Source organism: Caretta caretta, chromosome 10 (assembly GCF_965140235.1).
Source record: "Caretta caretta isolate rCarCar2 chromosome 10, rCarCar1.hap1, whole genome shotgun sequence".
Classification (NCBI taxonomy): Eukaryota; Metazoa; Chordata; order Testudines; family Cheloniidae; genus Caretta; species Caretta caretta.
The window spans coordinates 67,013,220-67,029,251 of record NC_134215.1 but is presented as its reverse complement, the minus strand read 5'-3'; the positions used below and the strand labels follow the sequence as shown (position 1 = coordinate 67,029,251).

Sequence of the window (16,032 nt, the reverse complement as noted above, 5' to 3'; positions counted from 1 at the left end):
TAAAACTGCTTTGAGCTGATATTTGCATATTTGTACATTTTCCAACATTATCTTTTGAACAGAGCTGGAAACCACTTTGTGGTAGCACTCTGAATCAGGAAACGCCTGGTGCCAGATGATTTTATACAAAAGATAAGATCTGAAGAATAATGAAAGAATCTCCTCAATTAATAATCAATCTCTACTCCAGGGTCCCTGAACTCTGACAAAAAAAGATTAGATTAAATTTCACAACACAATTAGTCTTTAATTTGCTCTTTTAAGAATGACCTGCAAAGGGCTTTTAAGAAACAGGGTTTTTATTTATTTATTTATTTATTTTATTTTCCTTTTATAGTAGGCCTGAATAATTGGTTTGTTTTTTAAAGTGGGGTGGTTTTTTTCCTGCTTGTTTTTACCTTAGCAATCTCTGGGATGTCAGGTCTGGTTTTCTCTGCTTTTGCTATAGGACTCATTGAAGGTCTCAGCTGTTTAGTGTGAGCTCTGACGTTTTAATTGAAAGGACAAGACTGTTGAATCTTTAACAAATACATCCTTTGTCCAAAATATTTATTAGTCATTGGATTAAATAAATATTAACAAAACCAATCATAAACCAAAGTGTTTAAAACTATCTGATTTAAAATCCTTTTCTTTCTCAGTTGCTTAGCTTTCAGTCTTTTGTTTCTTGTGATGTAGTAATTTAACTTGTTCTTCAGTCACCAAAGAATCTTCTAGGGGAGACAAGAACTCAGTTTCTGACATAAAACACAAGAACTCCTCACCAAAACCTTTTTGACTAAATCTTTCAGGCCATATTTATACATCATAAATAAGGTTGGTTATTTGTCATCACAAAAAATCAGAAAAGGCATGGCTCTTGACATGGTGAAAAATACAAATCTTATAACTCTAGTTTTTAAAAAAAGTGAAAGCACACAATATTTTATTTAATATTAAGTTGTTTATCTTGGGAAATAATGAGAACATTTGTCACCAAACAAATACATAAATAGATTAAAAAGTCTTAACAGCACCTTTTATGGCATAAAAATATACATGTGAAGTAAAATAAAATAAAGCAAAACAGTAAAATATGGCAATAGCGAAAGCTAAACAAAAAGGAGAGTAAAACAAAGAGAGGTAGGAAGGGATGAGCCATCTTTGAGCTCTGTGGAATGCAGACTGACTACATATACTTATTTTTGCTAGGACAGTCTTGTGCGAAGGACATATTTATCTTGGTTTACAGGAATCAGGAATAATATATTTTACAGGCTCCCAGGAACAATAGTTACTTTACTTTCCATTTGCAGATACACTGATAGAATGAATTTGTTTCACAGGTTGGATAGTGCAGGGGGCTTCTCCACTTTTCAGCACTTGGAGTTTTCTTGAATCTTGCCACAGTAGTAAAGGACACTCTTATTAATAATATATCATGACTGAATTATCTCCATCCTGTATAGGAGCTGTATCAGAAGAGAAATTTTGTGTCCTAGGTGAAAGCTGAGGAACTAATTAATTATGACAGCAGATTTATAGTCCTTATTCCAAGAGATCCCAAAGTGCTTTAAGAACTATGGGCCCAATTCTGCAGACTCCTCCTCATGTGAGTGGTCTTTACTCATGAAAGCAATTTGTCAATGGAACTTCATGTAGTTAAGGACTATTCAGATGAGTAAAGGGATGCAGGATTAGGCCCTATATAGAGAAATTATTTAATTCAGCACTGAAATGTAGCCACCTCTGGGTTAAACATTTCAGGTGAAATCCAAGCCCCACTGAAATAAATGGGAGTTTTGCCATTTACTTCAATAGAGCCAGGATTTCACTCTGTGTGTTTTACAGGGCAAAATTACAATATGACAGTTTAGGACAGGAAAGCAAGAATATTTTATCCAATTAGAATGACAGAAAGAATTTCAGGGAAAGATAATGCAATATCCCAAACTTAAATTTGGCCAGAATGCTGGAGTTAATTTCCCCTCTCAAGCAATATGTGTCATCGGACCTTTGAAAAGTCAGAACCACAGTTTTATATCTCTTCCAAAAGAGGGGTCTGAACTCTTACCACAAATAAAGCTTCATAGTGGGGGAGGTCTCCTCAAACCCAGTAATATACAGTACACTTGCTACCATTATGATGACTTGTAATGGCCAGGGCCAATCGGGCCGGGGGGGGGGTGGTGGTGCAGGAGGGCCATTTGGCCTGGGCCTCAAGCTCAAAGGGGGCCTCAAATTTAGACACTTGTTAATTATTTGGCATTTGATAAGTTTCGCAACTTGTTTTTATGTGCATGCCTATCGGACCAAAATGTGACACGCTCTCTCATCTTAGAGCTGCAAATTTAAGCAAATAAGAGATGTGATTTGGTAAAAGACATAATGTTTTTGTTAACTGATATAGATTTTGCCATATTCAAGAGTTTAAAATGTTCATAACTATTAATAAAAATATATTGGTTCTGATGGCACAAGATTAGACCGTGATGAACACAAGATTAGACCGTATCCTCTCAGATCAGCTGATTATATAAACAAACCACTACTAGTGGCTGGTGCTGGATCAAGTGTGTGTTGAAAGGTAGAGAATTGTTACGTTTTCGTGTCTTTATAGTTTTGCATCTAGTTGATTAAGGAATTATTTATGTGTGAGAATTCCTCATTATTATCTTCATATGGTAGCTAAAAGAGGTGACTGGTTGGTAGGTTGAGCCCTAGGTTGGTAGCTTGGCCATCATCATCGGCTTTCATAGTCTATAGGCCCAGATTCAAGGTGAAAATTTGTGAGGAACTCTTGTACGGTGAGTTTCGTGAGGACACACAAATTTGAAATTTTGACGTTATCCCTCTGTCTGTATCTGTGTCTGTGTTTACTATGTATATGTCATCCCTTTGTCTTCAGCTCAGCCTGTTATATTATACCTTGTGTGCTTGAGGTTTGATTCAGTGATAAGGATAATAACTAGTCTGACTGTTTCATTTTGTGTTCTTAATTTGTTTTAAGTCTTTCCAGCATTTGTGTACCATTCAGCATTTATGTACATATATACAGTAGAAGATTTCAAGTGTAGATAAGCTACTTATTTACAGTAGAATATTTCAAGTGTGGATAGGCTACATATTTACTTTAGAACATTTCAGGTGTAAATAGGCTACTTATTTACAGTAGAGCATTTCAAGTGTGGATAAGCTACTTATTTACAGCAGAACATTTCAAATATGGTTGGCTACATGTTGTGTATTTTTGTCAGCGTGCCTGCATCAGTGGCTTCAGGTGAACACACCTTCAATGTGTTGAAGCAAGTGAAGAACTATCACCGTTCAACTATGGGACAAGAGCATTTGAATGGGCTCGCAATGCTTAATATCAACTGTGATATTGCACGAAAGCTAGATTTTTCCTCAATAATTAGTGCATTTGCACAGAAAAAGGCTAGAAAAGCATTTTTAAAATAAAAAATATTCAAATTATGACTCACTCTTTTTTTGGTGCCTTATTTTGTTTTTATGTGTCGTCATTTTTTATTTTTATTATGGCTGGGCCCTCAAAAGCTGGAAATGGCCCAAGCCTCTCTGGACCTCTGAGAGGGCCTGGCAGTGGCTGCCCTTTTGGCTAACACACCAGGAATTCTCTACAGATTGGCACCTGTAAAACACACTCACCAGTCAGTTATATTGTCACACCCATCCCTTTGCTAAATTTGCTTGTGTGGCCTTTACATTTTTTACTGTAGTGCAGTAGTACCAGCTTCACACCTTATATTGTATGAGATGACAGGTTAGAAAAGGTGATAATTTTACATTAAGACAAATGCAATTCCAGTTTCCTTTTAATAGTGAAACACGTAAAGCCTTACTCTACTTTAATAAATCTGAATTCCATTGGAAATCTGTAAAAGTTCCCATTAAGCCACTTATATCAGTAGCCCATGAAGTGTAACTGTTCACTGAAACAAACTCTTTGAATAGGGAGGGTGTATGACTGCATTGCTTCTATCATCTGCAGGATTGTTCAGGGCAGGAGGGATATGAGTTGAAGGTTTAAAAAATAAATTGTGAGACAAGAATCTCAAACCTAACCTTGAACTGTGGTGAAAGCTGAATACCAAGATGAATTTAAAAAGTCTAATACTGTCTTCTTGATTACCCAGGAGGAACTAGAGGGTTTCTTTTAATCTGAGATTGGGAATGAAGAGAAAAAGAGAGAGTGCAGAAAAGGAGATAGGATGTTTTTAGGCTTTAGCTGTCAAATAAAGAGGTGTATGGCTTTCCTATTAAATCTCCTTCAAGCAAGTTTAGTATCTGGCCCTTGCAAACTGGTAAAACACAACTTAAAATCTACAGTAGTACATTTGGCTGTCATTATAACAAATCTCATGACAGTGAGAAAATCCTTTGGAGTACAGCAATCCTGAAGTTTAGAATGATACAGCTGCTTATCTTCATGACATTTTTAAAATTTGCTCTTAAATTTTTTAAAAATGTCCTTTTCCATTTTTTTGAATGCTGGAAACGTCTTAGAAAGAGGCTTATACGGCTGTAATTCCATCACAGGGTTTTAATGACATTAATAAATGACTCAAGTTTCACTTGAGTGGTTTATGATATCACTAGTACCCCTAGATGGAATGTCAGCCTTGTTTTGTACAGTTGAGACATTGTTCCTTATGTCATTGGCTAAATTTTTCTTCTTTAATTGGTTTCTAGTTAATGCCAGATCAGCATTTACAATACAGCTACCATACAGAGTACCAAACCAAGTAAATTTAAATAATTTATCCACAGCTCCAATCTTTAGGTTTTTTTTTTTTTTTAAAAAAAATATAAATTAATGTTCAGTAATAAAATGTTGAAGGTAGTCATTCTTGACAACAGTGTATATCTAAGTTGTCCAATCAATTGTAATTTTGAATGAGAGGGGAAGTTAAAACCCAATTGTCACATTGTTTCCCCAGCATAACAACAATGTATGTGTGGAACACAGTGACAAAAAAAGGAAGTGGGATAAACAGAGAAAATTAGCTTCAGAACATATTTGCAAACTTACATTTGCAAAGTGAACATATATTTATGGAATTCATAGACAGTAGTGTGTTTATGTGGTGATGGGGAGGCAAGTACTGGAGAACAGAAGTCACATTATGGTCACAGAAAGACAGACACAGGTAATTAAAGTATCTAGCATAATATAATTAGTAAATGGTAATTCAAGCAGGGTTGTGTATTTTTGGGACTGTCTTGATTTTAACAAGGTGATTGTGTGTCTCACAAGCCATCCCAAAGCTGTTTCAGGGCCTGCAAAAGATCATCATATTGTGATTTTGCATCTTGATGACAGTTTGGCACAATTTCATCAGACTATATTATGAAATGACAGTCAAACTCACAACAGCACTCTGAAAGGACAAATATAGAGAGGAAGGGATTGACACAGCTAGAGCTGTGCAAAACTCGGAAAGACTGGGAGTCATCACCTTAGTGGGACTCCAGAAACCTGGAGCCAAGTGGAAATAAGTGCAATTGGATGAAGGATCATGAAGGATCAATTTGGACCATGGTATCAGCTCTTGTCACTCACTGACTAATTAATAAGCACTTAGCCTATACCTACTTTAGCTTCCCCATCTGTGAGAATAGTCTTCACAGCTCAAACCACATTCCCTGAATTTAGAGACCAACCTGCCTGCTTAGAGATGGAGCTGAAACTTCCCCCAAATCTGTGGTGTTTGGTTGCAGGAGTTTGGTGTGTCTGTTGGTACAGCTCGTGGAAAGGCCGCAACGTTCAGAACCAGAGGGGACCGTTCCCAAACGTTGGGGTGCACGGAGCCGAGTGTGTGGGAGCTGGTGGCATTCGCGGAGGCTCCAAACCCTGGGGTCAGAGATCGGGGTTGGCTCATATGGCGGAGCTGGCGCGTAGGGCTGCAGAGTGGATCTCACCCAGAGTCTTGGGGTGCTGGGGCCACGGATGGGCCTAGGCGGATCTCCGCCTGGGCTCCCCCCACAAAGTTCGGCTCTGGAGTCGATTTGCCCCCGTTTCCTTTGGTCCAAGCCCACATCCGCCAGGCACTAAGCGGGCAGGGTGAGGACTCAGGGGAGGGGCATGTTTGGCGGCAGGGGGAGTCCTGCCGAGTCCCGGGGAAGGCGCCCTGCCCGGCCGCTGCCGGGGGAGCGCGGGCAGCACGGGCAGCAGCGTGTGGCCCTGCCAGTGGGAGGCGGCTGCGCGAAGCAGGTGGGGACTCGCCGCCGCCTTCCCTGGCTCCGCGGTGCGAGGGAGCTCCCGGGAGAACCCCCCAGCTCCCGCCTCCTGCCCGGCGCGGGGTCTGCGGGAGGCTGGTGGCTGCCCCCGCCGCTGGGAGAGGAGGTTATGTAAGGGGAGGAGGAGGAGGAGGAGGAGCAGGACGGCTGCCGCCGAGCGGGCACAGGGAGAAGCCGCCGCCGCCGCCCGCCAGCCCGGCTCTCGGGAGAGTTGCTGCTGCTGCCGCCGCCGCCGGCACGGCCGGCCCGGGATGCGCAGGAGCTGAGCGCGCTAGCAGCCGGCGGCCGCATGTGCGAAGTTGGGACTCGCCCCGCGCCCGCCGGGGACAGAGGCGAGAACCCCGGGGGCCCGGCGGGGCTGCAGGCTGCGGGCGCAGCTGGGGACAAGTACCGAGAAATGGGGTGAGTGTCCCCGGGAGCCCACGGCCACTGCCTTCCCTCCCGCCCCGGGGGCTCAGGTCGGGCTCTGCCCAGCTGCCGCCGCTTCGCCGGCGGGTCTCTAGCGAGCCGCTTGGGGCTCGGCTGGGGGCGTGTTGAACTTGCAGCCCGGGGCGCGGCCAGACCCCGCTCCCGGGTGCCGCGGGGCGCTGTACTGCCTCGGGCAGTTTGTATCCGGGGCTCCTGCGCCTGGCTCCGAGCAGCCACCCTGCCCGGCTAACCCGGGGGCAGCGCTGTTCCGAGCTCCTCTCCAGCTGGGGGGCTGAGTCACTCCACGGCACTGGGCAGCTGGAGGGGGCTCGCCAGGGATGGAGCCCGGCTCTGCCACGGACAGTGCCGTTTGCACCCACGGGGCTGGAGAGGAGCGAGGGCTAGGGGAGCTTGCCCGGCTCGGACGGGACTCGGGTGCCCGCTGAACGAGCGGGGAAAGGCGCAGCTCGGCAAACGCCAGAGCGAGCGGAGGAGCCCAGCCGTGGGAGACTGAGTGGGGCTGGACGGAGCACGAGCAGGTCCCGAGTACTTTGTGCGCTCTGGCTTCGGGGTTTGGTGGTTGTGGCTGAAGTAGCGCAGCAAAGATTAATTTCCGGCTGTTGGATGGCTGGTGGATTTAACCTGGTTCGGGGGCGTTTACACTAGTTTTAGGACTTGTCTTGAGTCGTGGTTTCTTTTTGGTTCCTGTCTTGTTAGTTATATTGGTTAAGGTTCTCGAGGCCTTCGTATGAGAGTTCGTAATTAAAATGTATGTGCAGTGTGGTTGTTGCCCTGTTGCTCCCAGGATACGAGTCTTTCTCTGTTGTTGGTTGTTACATTTGAAGACTATTTTTAAAAAAAAAGCCTTTTAGTTCAGTAAAACACGTTCATGAAGTGCTTTGAGATCTTCTGATGTGCAAAGTATTATTATTCAGTTTAATGGTTTTAAATGTAGTTAATTGATTTTCATGCTGTAGTGGCAAAATAGGATCTTGTACAAATAATATGGATAACCAAAAAATATTCATAAATGTAAGAAAGGGGGCAACGTTTTTTAAAATGTGAAGATAATAAGCTTTGCTGTTAGCTGTAGAATAAAACTTGAAGTGTGCAGAAATGTCCTTGTAGCAGATAAACACGGAGGTATGATTTAAATGGCTAAAATGACTGAACAAGTGCCTCAGATACAATGTGAAAGATTCCAATCTTGAAATGAGTAATCTGTTCATTTGTATAAACTCACTTAGCCCTGGTCTACACTAGGACTTTAGATCGAATTTAGCAGCGTTAAATCGATTTAAACCTGCACCCGTCCACACAATGAAGCCCTTTATTTCGACTTAAAGGGCTCTTAAAATCGATTTCCTTACTCCACCCCTGACAAGTGGATTAGCGCTTAAATCGACGTTGCCGGCTCGAATTTGGGGTACTGTGGACACAATTCGATGGTATTGGCCTCCGGGAGCTATCCCAGAGTGCTCCATTCTGACCGCTCTGGACAGCGCTCTCAACTCAGATGCACTGGCCAGGTAGACAGGAAAAGAACCGCGAACTTTTGAATCTCATTTCCTGTTTGGCCAGCGTGGCAAGCTGCAGGTGACCATGCAGAGCTCATCAGCAGAGGTGACCATGATGGAGTCCCAGAATCGCAAAAGAGCTCCAGCATGGACTGAACGGGAGGTACGGGATCTGATCGCTGTTTGGGGAGAGGAATCCGTGCTATCAGAACTCCGTTCCAGTTTTCGAAATGCCAAAACCTTTCTGAAAATCTCCCAGGGCATGAAGGACAGAGGCCATAACAGGGACCCGAAGCAGTGCCGCGTGAAACTGAAGGAGCTGAGGCAAGCCTACCAGAAAACCAGAGAGGCGAACGGCCGCTCTGGGTCAGAGCCCCAAACATGCCGCTTCTATGATGAGCTGCATGCCATTTTAGGGGGTTCAGCCACCACTACCCCAGCCGTGTTGTTTGACTCCTTCAATGGAGATGGAGGCAATACAGAAGTAGGTTTTGGGGACGAAGAAGATGATGATGAGGAGGTTGTAGATAGCTCACAGCAAGCAAGCGGAGAAACCGGTTTTCCCGACAGCCAGGAACTGTTTCTCACCCTAGACCTGGAGCCAGTACCCCCCGAACCCACCCAAGGCTGCCTCCTGGACTCAGCAGGCGGAGAAGGGACCTCTGGTGAGTGTACCTTTTAAAATGCTATACATGGTTTAAAAGCAAGCATGTGAAAGGATTACTTTGCCCTGGCATTTGCGGTTCTGCCTTTGCAAAAGGTTTCTGGGGAGGGCAGCCTTATTTCGTCCTTCATGGTAGGACACTTTACCACTCCAGGCCAGCAACACGTACTGGGGAATCACTGTAGAACAAAGCATTGCAGTGTATGTTTGCTGGCATTCAACCAAAATCCGTTCACGCGGTGGGAGGAGGCAAAATGCGACCTTGTAACGAAAGCACATGTGCTATGTATGTAATGTTAACTTTCAAGGTTTACCCTGAAAGAGTGTAGCCACTGTTTTATAAAATGTGTCTTTTTAAATACCGCTGTCCCTTTTTTTTTCTCCACCAGCTGCATGTGTTTCAATGATCACAGGATCTTCTCCTTCCCAGAGGCTAGTGAAGCTTAGAAAGAAAAAAAAACGCACTCGCGATGAAATGTTCTCCGAGCTCATGCTGTCCTCCCACACTGACAGAGCACAGACGAATGCGTGGAGGCAAATAATGTCAGAGTGCAGGAAAGCACAAAATGACCGGGAGGAGAGGTGGAGGGCTGAAGAGAGTAAGTGGCGGGCTGAAGAGAGTAAGTGGCGGGCTGAAGACAGGGCTGAAGCTCAAATGTGGCGGCAGCGTGATGAGAGGAGGCAGGATTCAATGCTGAGGCTGCTGCAGGACCAAACCAGTATGCTCCAGTGTATGGTTGAGCTGCAGCAAAGGCAGCTGGAGCACAGACTGCCACTGCAGCCCCTCTGTAACCAACCGCCCTCCTCCCCAAGTTCCATAGCCTCCACACCCAGACGCCCAAGAACACGGTGGGGAGGCCTCCGGCCAACCAGCCATTCCCCCACAGAGGATTGCCCAAAAAAAAGAAGGCTGTCATTCAATAAATTTTAAAGTTGTAAACTTTTAAAGTGCTGTGCTTAAAGTGCTGTGTGGCATTTTCCTTCCCTCCTCCACCACCCCTCCTGGGATACCTTGGTAGTCATCCCCCTATTTGTGTGATGAATGAATAACGAATGCATGACTGTGAAGCAGCAATGACTTTATTGGCTCTGCAAGCAATGATTAAAGGGAGGAGGGGAGGGTGGTTAGCTTACAGGGAAGTAGAGTGAACCAAGGGGCGGGGGGGTTCATCAAGGAGAAACAAACAGAACTTTCACACTGTAGCCTGGCCAGTCATGAAACTGTTTTTCAAAGCTTCTCTGATGCGTACCGCGCCCTCCTGTGCTCTTCTAACCGCCCTGGTGTCTGGCTGCGCGTAACCAGCAGCCAGGCGATTTGCCTCAACCTCCCACCCCGCCATAAACGTCTCCCCCTTACTCTCACAGATATTGTGGAGCACACAGCAAGCAGTAATAACAGTGGGAATATTGGTTTCGCTGAGGTCTAAGCGAGTCAATAAACTGCGCCAGCGCGCCTTTAAACGTCCAAATGCACATTCTACCACCATTCTGCACTTGCTCAGCCTGTAGTTGAACAGCTCCTGACCACTGTCCAGGCTGCCTGTGTACGGCTTCATGAGCCATGGCATTAAGGGGTAGGCTGGGTCCCCAAGGATACATATAGGCATTTCAACATCCCCAACAGTTATTTTCTGGTCTGGGAATAAAGTCCCTTCCTGCAGCTTTTGAAACAGACCAGAGTTCCTGAAGATGCGAGCATCATGCACCTTTCCCGGCCATCCCACGTTGATGTTGGTGAAACGTCCCTTGTGATCCACCAGAGCTTGCAGCACTATCGAAAAGTACCCCTTGCGGTTTATGTACTCGGCGGCTTGGTGCTCCGGTGCCAAGATAGGGATATGGGTTCCATCTATAGCCCCACCACAGTTAGGGAATCCCATTGCAGCAAAGCCATCCACTATGACCTGCACATTTCCCAGGGTCACTACCCTTGATATCAGCAGATCTTTGATTGCGTGGGCTACTTGCATCACAGCAGCCCCCACAGTAGATTTGCCCACTCCAAATTGATTCCCAACTGACCGGTAGCTGTCTGGCGTTGCAAGCTTCCACAGGGCTATCGCCACTCGCTTCTCAACTGTGAGGGCTGCTCTCATCTTGGTATTCATGCGCTTCAGGACAGGGGAAAGCAAGTCACAAAGTTCCATGAAAGTGCCCTTACGCATGCGAAAGTTTCGTAGCCACTGGGAATCGTCCCAGACCTGCAACACTATGCGGTCCCACCAGTCTGTGCTTGTTTCCCGAGCCCAGAATCGGCGTTCCACAGCATGAACCTGCCCCATTAGCACCATGATGCATGCATTGGCAGGGCCCATGCTTTCAGAGAAATCTGTGTCCATGTCCTGATCACTCACGGGACCGCGCTGACGTCGCCTCCTCGCCCGGTATCGCGTTGCCATGTTCTGGTGCTGCATATACTGCTGAATAATGCGTGTGGTGGTTAATGTGCTCCTAATTGCCAAAGTGAGCTGAGCGGGCTCCATGCTTGCCGTGGTATGGCGTCCGCACAGAAAAAAGGCGCGGAACGATTGTCTGCCGTTGCTCTGACGGAGGGAGGGGCGACTGACGACACGGCTTACAGGGTTGGCTTCAGGGAGCTAAAATCAACAAAGGGGGTGCCTGTACATCAAGGAGTATTTCAGGCAGGACTGCACGGAGGGTTCCAATAAGAAATGGTGCACCTAAGTTATCGTTGTTATTGGAACAAGGAGGTTAGCCTGGCCTCTGATTGATACATGGCTAGATTTACCTCGCTGCACCTTCTCTGTGAGTGACTGCAGTGTGACCTAGAGGAATGAGTCCCCTAGACAGGGGAGGAGGCAAATGAGTACAAAACAAATCTGGTCTATTTCTTGTTTTGACCCACTCCATCTATCTTTTACATCTTTGGCTGGCAGCAGACGGTGCAGAAGGACTGCATGCCATCCACATCTCATGGCTGCTCGGCAGAAGATGGTACAGTACGCCTGCTAGCCATCCCCATCTCTTGCCTGCCTGGCAGAAGATGGTGCAATACGACTGCTAGCAATCCTCATCTCTTGCCTGCCTGGCAGAAGATGGTACAGTACGACTGCTAGCAGTCCGTATCGCCTGCCTGCTCACCATAAGACGGTTCAATAGGACTGACTGCAGGACTAAAGAGAATGACCTGGTCAAGTCACTCCAAATGTAGTCCCTGCGCCCATGTCTGCCCAGGCGCTCCCAGCCGACGCGGCCAGGAGCACCTCGGACACGATGAGGACGACTACCAGTCGTATTGCACCGTCTGCTGCCAGAAGGCAAGGGGTTACTGCTACTGTGCAGCAAAGCCGTACCGCGTCTGCCAGCACCCAGGAGACATAGGGTGACGGTTACCTGAGCGGGCTCCATGCTTGCTGTGGTATGGCGTCTGCACAGGTAACTCAGGAAAAAAGGCGCGAAATGATTGTCTGCCCTTGCTTTCACGGGGGGAGGGAGGGAACGGGAGGCTGACGATATGTACCCAGAACCACCCGCGACAATGTTTTAGCCCCATCAGGCATTGGGATCTCAACCCAGAATTCCAATGGGCAGCGGAGACTGCGGGAACTGTGGGATAGCTACCCACAGTGCAACGCTCCGGAAGTCGACGCTTGCCTCGGTACTGTGGAAGCGCTCCGCCGAGTTAATGCACTTAATGCACTTAGAGCATTTTCTGTGGGGACACACACACTCGAATTTATAAAACCGATTTCTAAAAAACCGACTTCTATAAATTCGACCTTATTCCGTAGTGTAGACATACCCTTAAAAGCAGAGGATTTCTTTTCAGTGACTCTGTGTTGTAATTCAGTCAGAGCACTGAGTCACCGAAAGCAGGCAATAAACTTATCCAAACGTTATTGTTTGTTATATTTAGATAATTGTTTCTGAAAGTTTTCTCTGTTTAAATGTACAAGATTTTGGTCTGAGAACATGCCCCACTGGACAATTCAGTTTGCTAGTTCAGAGAAACTAATAGTACTTTTTTTTTCATATCTTGTAATTTGAACAAGAGGGAAGAAGGTAAATACTGTGGTTTAAGGAATTTGTAAACTAAAACCTTAGAAAACAAGATTTTTTTTTTTTAAAAAAAAGCATATATTTTCAGTGTAAACTATGGATAGACTTGAAATCTTCTTAACAAGCCTGGAAGGTGGTATGCTGGGGGGATTCCAAAACCCACACATCATTTAATTTGCTATATTTACTGTATATTCTCTTACATCTTTCCTCTTCTCACCCCCATGTGGTGAGGGATCATTCTTTAATTTCTCAGTTTACTTATGCCATTTTGTAACTATGCAAGCTCCCACTACAGAATTTATTACAGTATCACTGAAGTGGCATAATTTGCAACAGGTATGCTAAAGGTAAATTATATAAACATGAACAATTTAAAAATGCAATGAATGTGCCTAATTTTGATGCAGAGAACTTTCGGAAAGAAGGTGGGCGGAGGAAATAGGTATGGGGTGATATAAGTGGATATTGACCAGCATGCCACACCAGAACATCTCTGATGGGCTCATCAGTTTCTTCATTAAATAAGCATTCATTTAAAAACAAGACAGCATCTTGCCTTTCAAATTTATAAAAGTAAGTTTCAGAATATGAACTGATGCAATGCTGTCTCATTGCATCTATAGATGGACAGAAAAATGGGTCTGAAGAACTGCCCCATTCATCTCAATTGGGTGACCAAACAATATTTTCACTGTCATCCTTGTTAACTAACTAGCAGAATATTTTTAGCTATTCTGGGATGAGAGCTTGAATAGAAATTAGAAAAACATCTTTTAAAAAAAACAGTCTGACCTGGAAACATGGAAGTCCTATTCCACAGAAATCTATTCTTTAAAAGTTCCAAAGGATTTGAAGTCCACTGATCCGCTTGCAGAGTCCTATTTGTACTTCTTGTGTATTTATGATATTATCTAGGCTATTTTGCTTTAGGCAAGCCTGTGGAAGAAAACAGTCTTCACTCTTAGGTTGGAAGCAACAAAATCAGAGACAACTTTATTCGAGTAATTAAGGGAAGAATACAGCTGACAGAGAGCTGTCTCAGTTTCTCCAAAATACAAGCAATATCACACAAGCATTTATACTTTTCTGTGGCATGCATTAATTGAAAACATGCACATTTTGTTTATATTATATCCTGTCTAATCCAGCATTTTCTCACTTTCACTTCTCAAAACATTGTTATCTCAAGGCAAGGTCACACTGACTCTGCGCTGCTGTTTTCCCACCTGCTTCTGACTTGAGCCCTGCTTCTACAGGTCCCACGCTATTAGGCTAAGACTTAGCACAACAGTTGCTCTGTTTCTAACAAATTAAAATGGCTGCACTTAAACCCTCTCTTTCTTTCCTGTTTCCACCATGCCCTCAGAGTTTCCAAATCTCTCTATCTGTTGCCTGCCTGGGCCTGATCCTTTTTTTTTTCTTGCTGATCGGTTCTTTCCATGGGCACCAACTTGTCCCACTACCAATTAGCAAGGAGGGTGGACTTCTCAACTAGCCCCCACCCCTCCAAGTCTCTTCTTTTAAGCATTCTCAGTCACTAGGGCTACCCGAGTCCTACCCCGTGAGGCTTGTCACCTGGACAGAACGCACGGCCAATTGGCGTTTTAACTATTCAGTTTCCTCTTATGGCAGACACACTGCTGTTACAGGTTTCAGAGTAACAGCCGTGTTAGTCTGTATTCGCAAAAAGAAAAGGAGGACTTGTGGCACATTAGAGACAAACCAATTTATTTGAGCATAAGCTTTCGTGAGCTATAGCTCACTTCATCGGATACATACTGTGGAAAATACAGAAGATGTTTTTATACACACAAATCATGGAAAAAATGGGTGTTTATCACTACAAAAGGTTTTCTCTCCCCCCACCCCACTCTCCTGCTGGTAATAGCTTATATAAAGTGATCACTCTCCTTACAATGTTACAGCGTATGCTGAGCACAAATGGTTAAATTTTGACAAGTCTCTGAAGGACTGGTACTTAGTCAGTACTTCCAGGTGGGTGTGTTCTGCTTTTTCTGCCTGGAAGTCCTGTCTCAAGGCTTGCAACTTGTCCTGGGTGTAGGTTTGAGTTGCTGCCTGTTCATAATCTATGCTTTTAATTGCTCAATTCTAGCTGTCAGTTACACATCTTTCCTTATCCCCAACTCCTATTTGTACCCCAGGCATGCTACGGCTAAGGTCGTATGCACCAAGGATTATATGCATGGAGCGAGACTCCCCGAGTCCTCCCCTCCATAATCCTGGACTTCTACAACCAGGAGTACACCCATTTGCACTCTATCACCACCGACTGGGGTGGAGAGAAGAATGCTAAACCCTTATCTGGTTCTCAGACCTACTGTGGCTGAGAGTGGGGCTCACCTTTAATCATGCAATTCTTAACATGTAATACCAACTGTGCCAAACAAAGCAAATGTGAAATATCAAGGGCAAAATAGATAGATGGTATGCACTCTGCAGGGTTCTCCCACTCCTCAATTTTCCACTAAAACTGTGACAGATTTTCATTACCAATCTGCCTGTGCCTTAGTTGATCAGGCTAAGACCACAGGATCGTAGGGCGGAGATGAAGACAACACACCATGTGACTGAATTTAAAGCATTAATTAATGAAATAACAGCAAAGAATATTGGGAATGCTCCCTCATCACTCAAGGGAAGAAAAAACGTTAATGTTAAACCCTGACCCCCTTTTATACTCACAAACATGCTTCCTGGGCTTGCCAGGCCCGGGGGGTAGGAGAGACAGAGAGAGACGGATGGGAGGTTATTCTGTGCACAGACTGTCCAGAGATACGCTGTAAAAATTTCCAACTTGCTTCTGCTCTTGGGAGGTATTTCAGTCCAGGCCGGCTGCCTGTGGCTTCTTCAGCATCCCCAAACCACACCGGGTCCAGGGTTGCAAAGCAGACTGTTGGGTCTCACCAGGTGGCCAACCTTCGCAAATGTAATCTCAGTCCTGCAACTTATTTGCCTTTGTTTTACCTCTGTCTATATTTTCTTCACAGCCAGCTGGGGCTGAAAGCAGTGTTTTTGTGCTTGGCATGGTCTGTGTCGATTCTTGACCTTGAACGCAAAGCAGCTTTCTCCTTATCTCTAGGCCAAGCTAACTTTTCAAATTAACCCATTCCTTTCTCTCCTTGACTTCAGCCTTAACTTATTGGGAATATAAAGAAGTCG

General features: G+C 45.1%; 1 protein-coding gene and 1 long non-coding RNA gene across 2 annotated transcripts in view; one reads left to right on the top strand and one right to left on the bottom strand.

Annotated features, from left to right (window-relative positions):
- Positions 1-519: 519 nt before the first annotated feature.
- LOC125643972 (uncharacterized) lies at positions 520-15,896 on the bottom strand. Its single transcript, XR_007358880.2, has 3 exons — positions 15,556-15,896; positions 13,645-13,788; positions 520-5,280 (listed from the first exon to the last, which is right to left on the bottom strand). It is a non-coding gene; the product is annotated as an uncharacterized LOC125643972 (long non-coding RNA).
- HOMER2 (homer scaffold protein 2) overlaps positions 6,237-16,032 on the top strand; it is a 110,735-nt gene continuing 100,939 nt past the window's right edge. Inside the window, exon 1 of the mRNA XM_048867321.2 lies at positions 6,237-6,642. Coding sequence (XP_048723278.1) covers positions 6,530-6,642 — 113 coding nt within the window. The 5' untranslated portion in view covers positions 6,237-6,529. The remainder of the gene's footprint in view (positions 6,643-16,032) is intronic.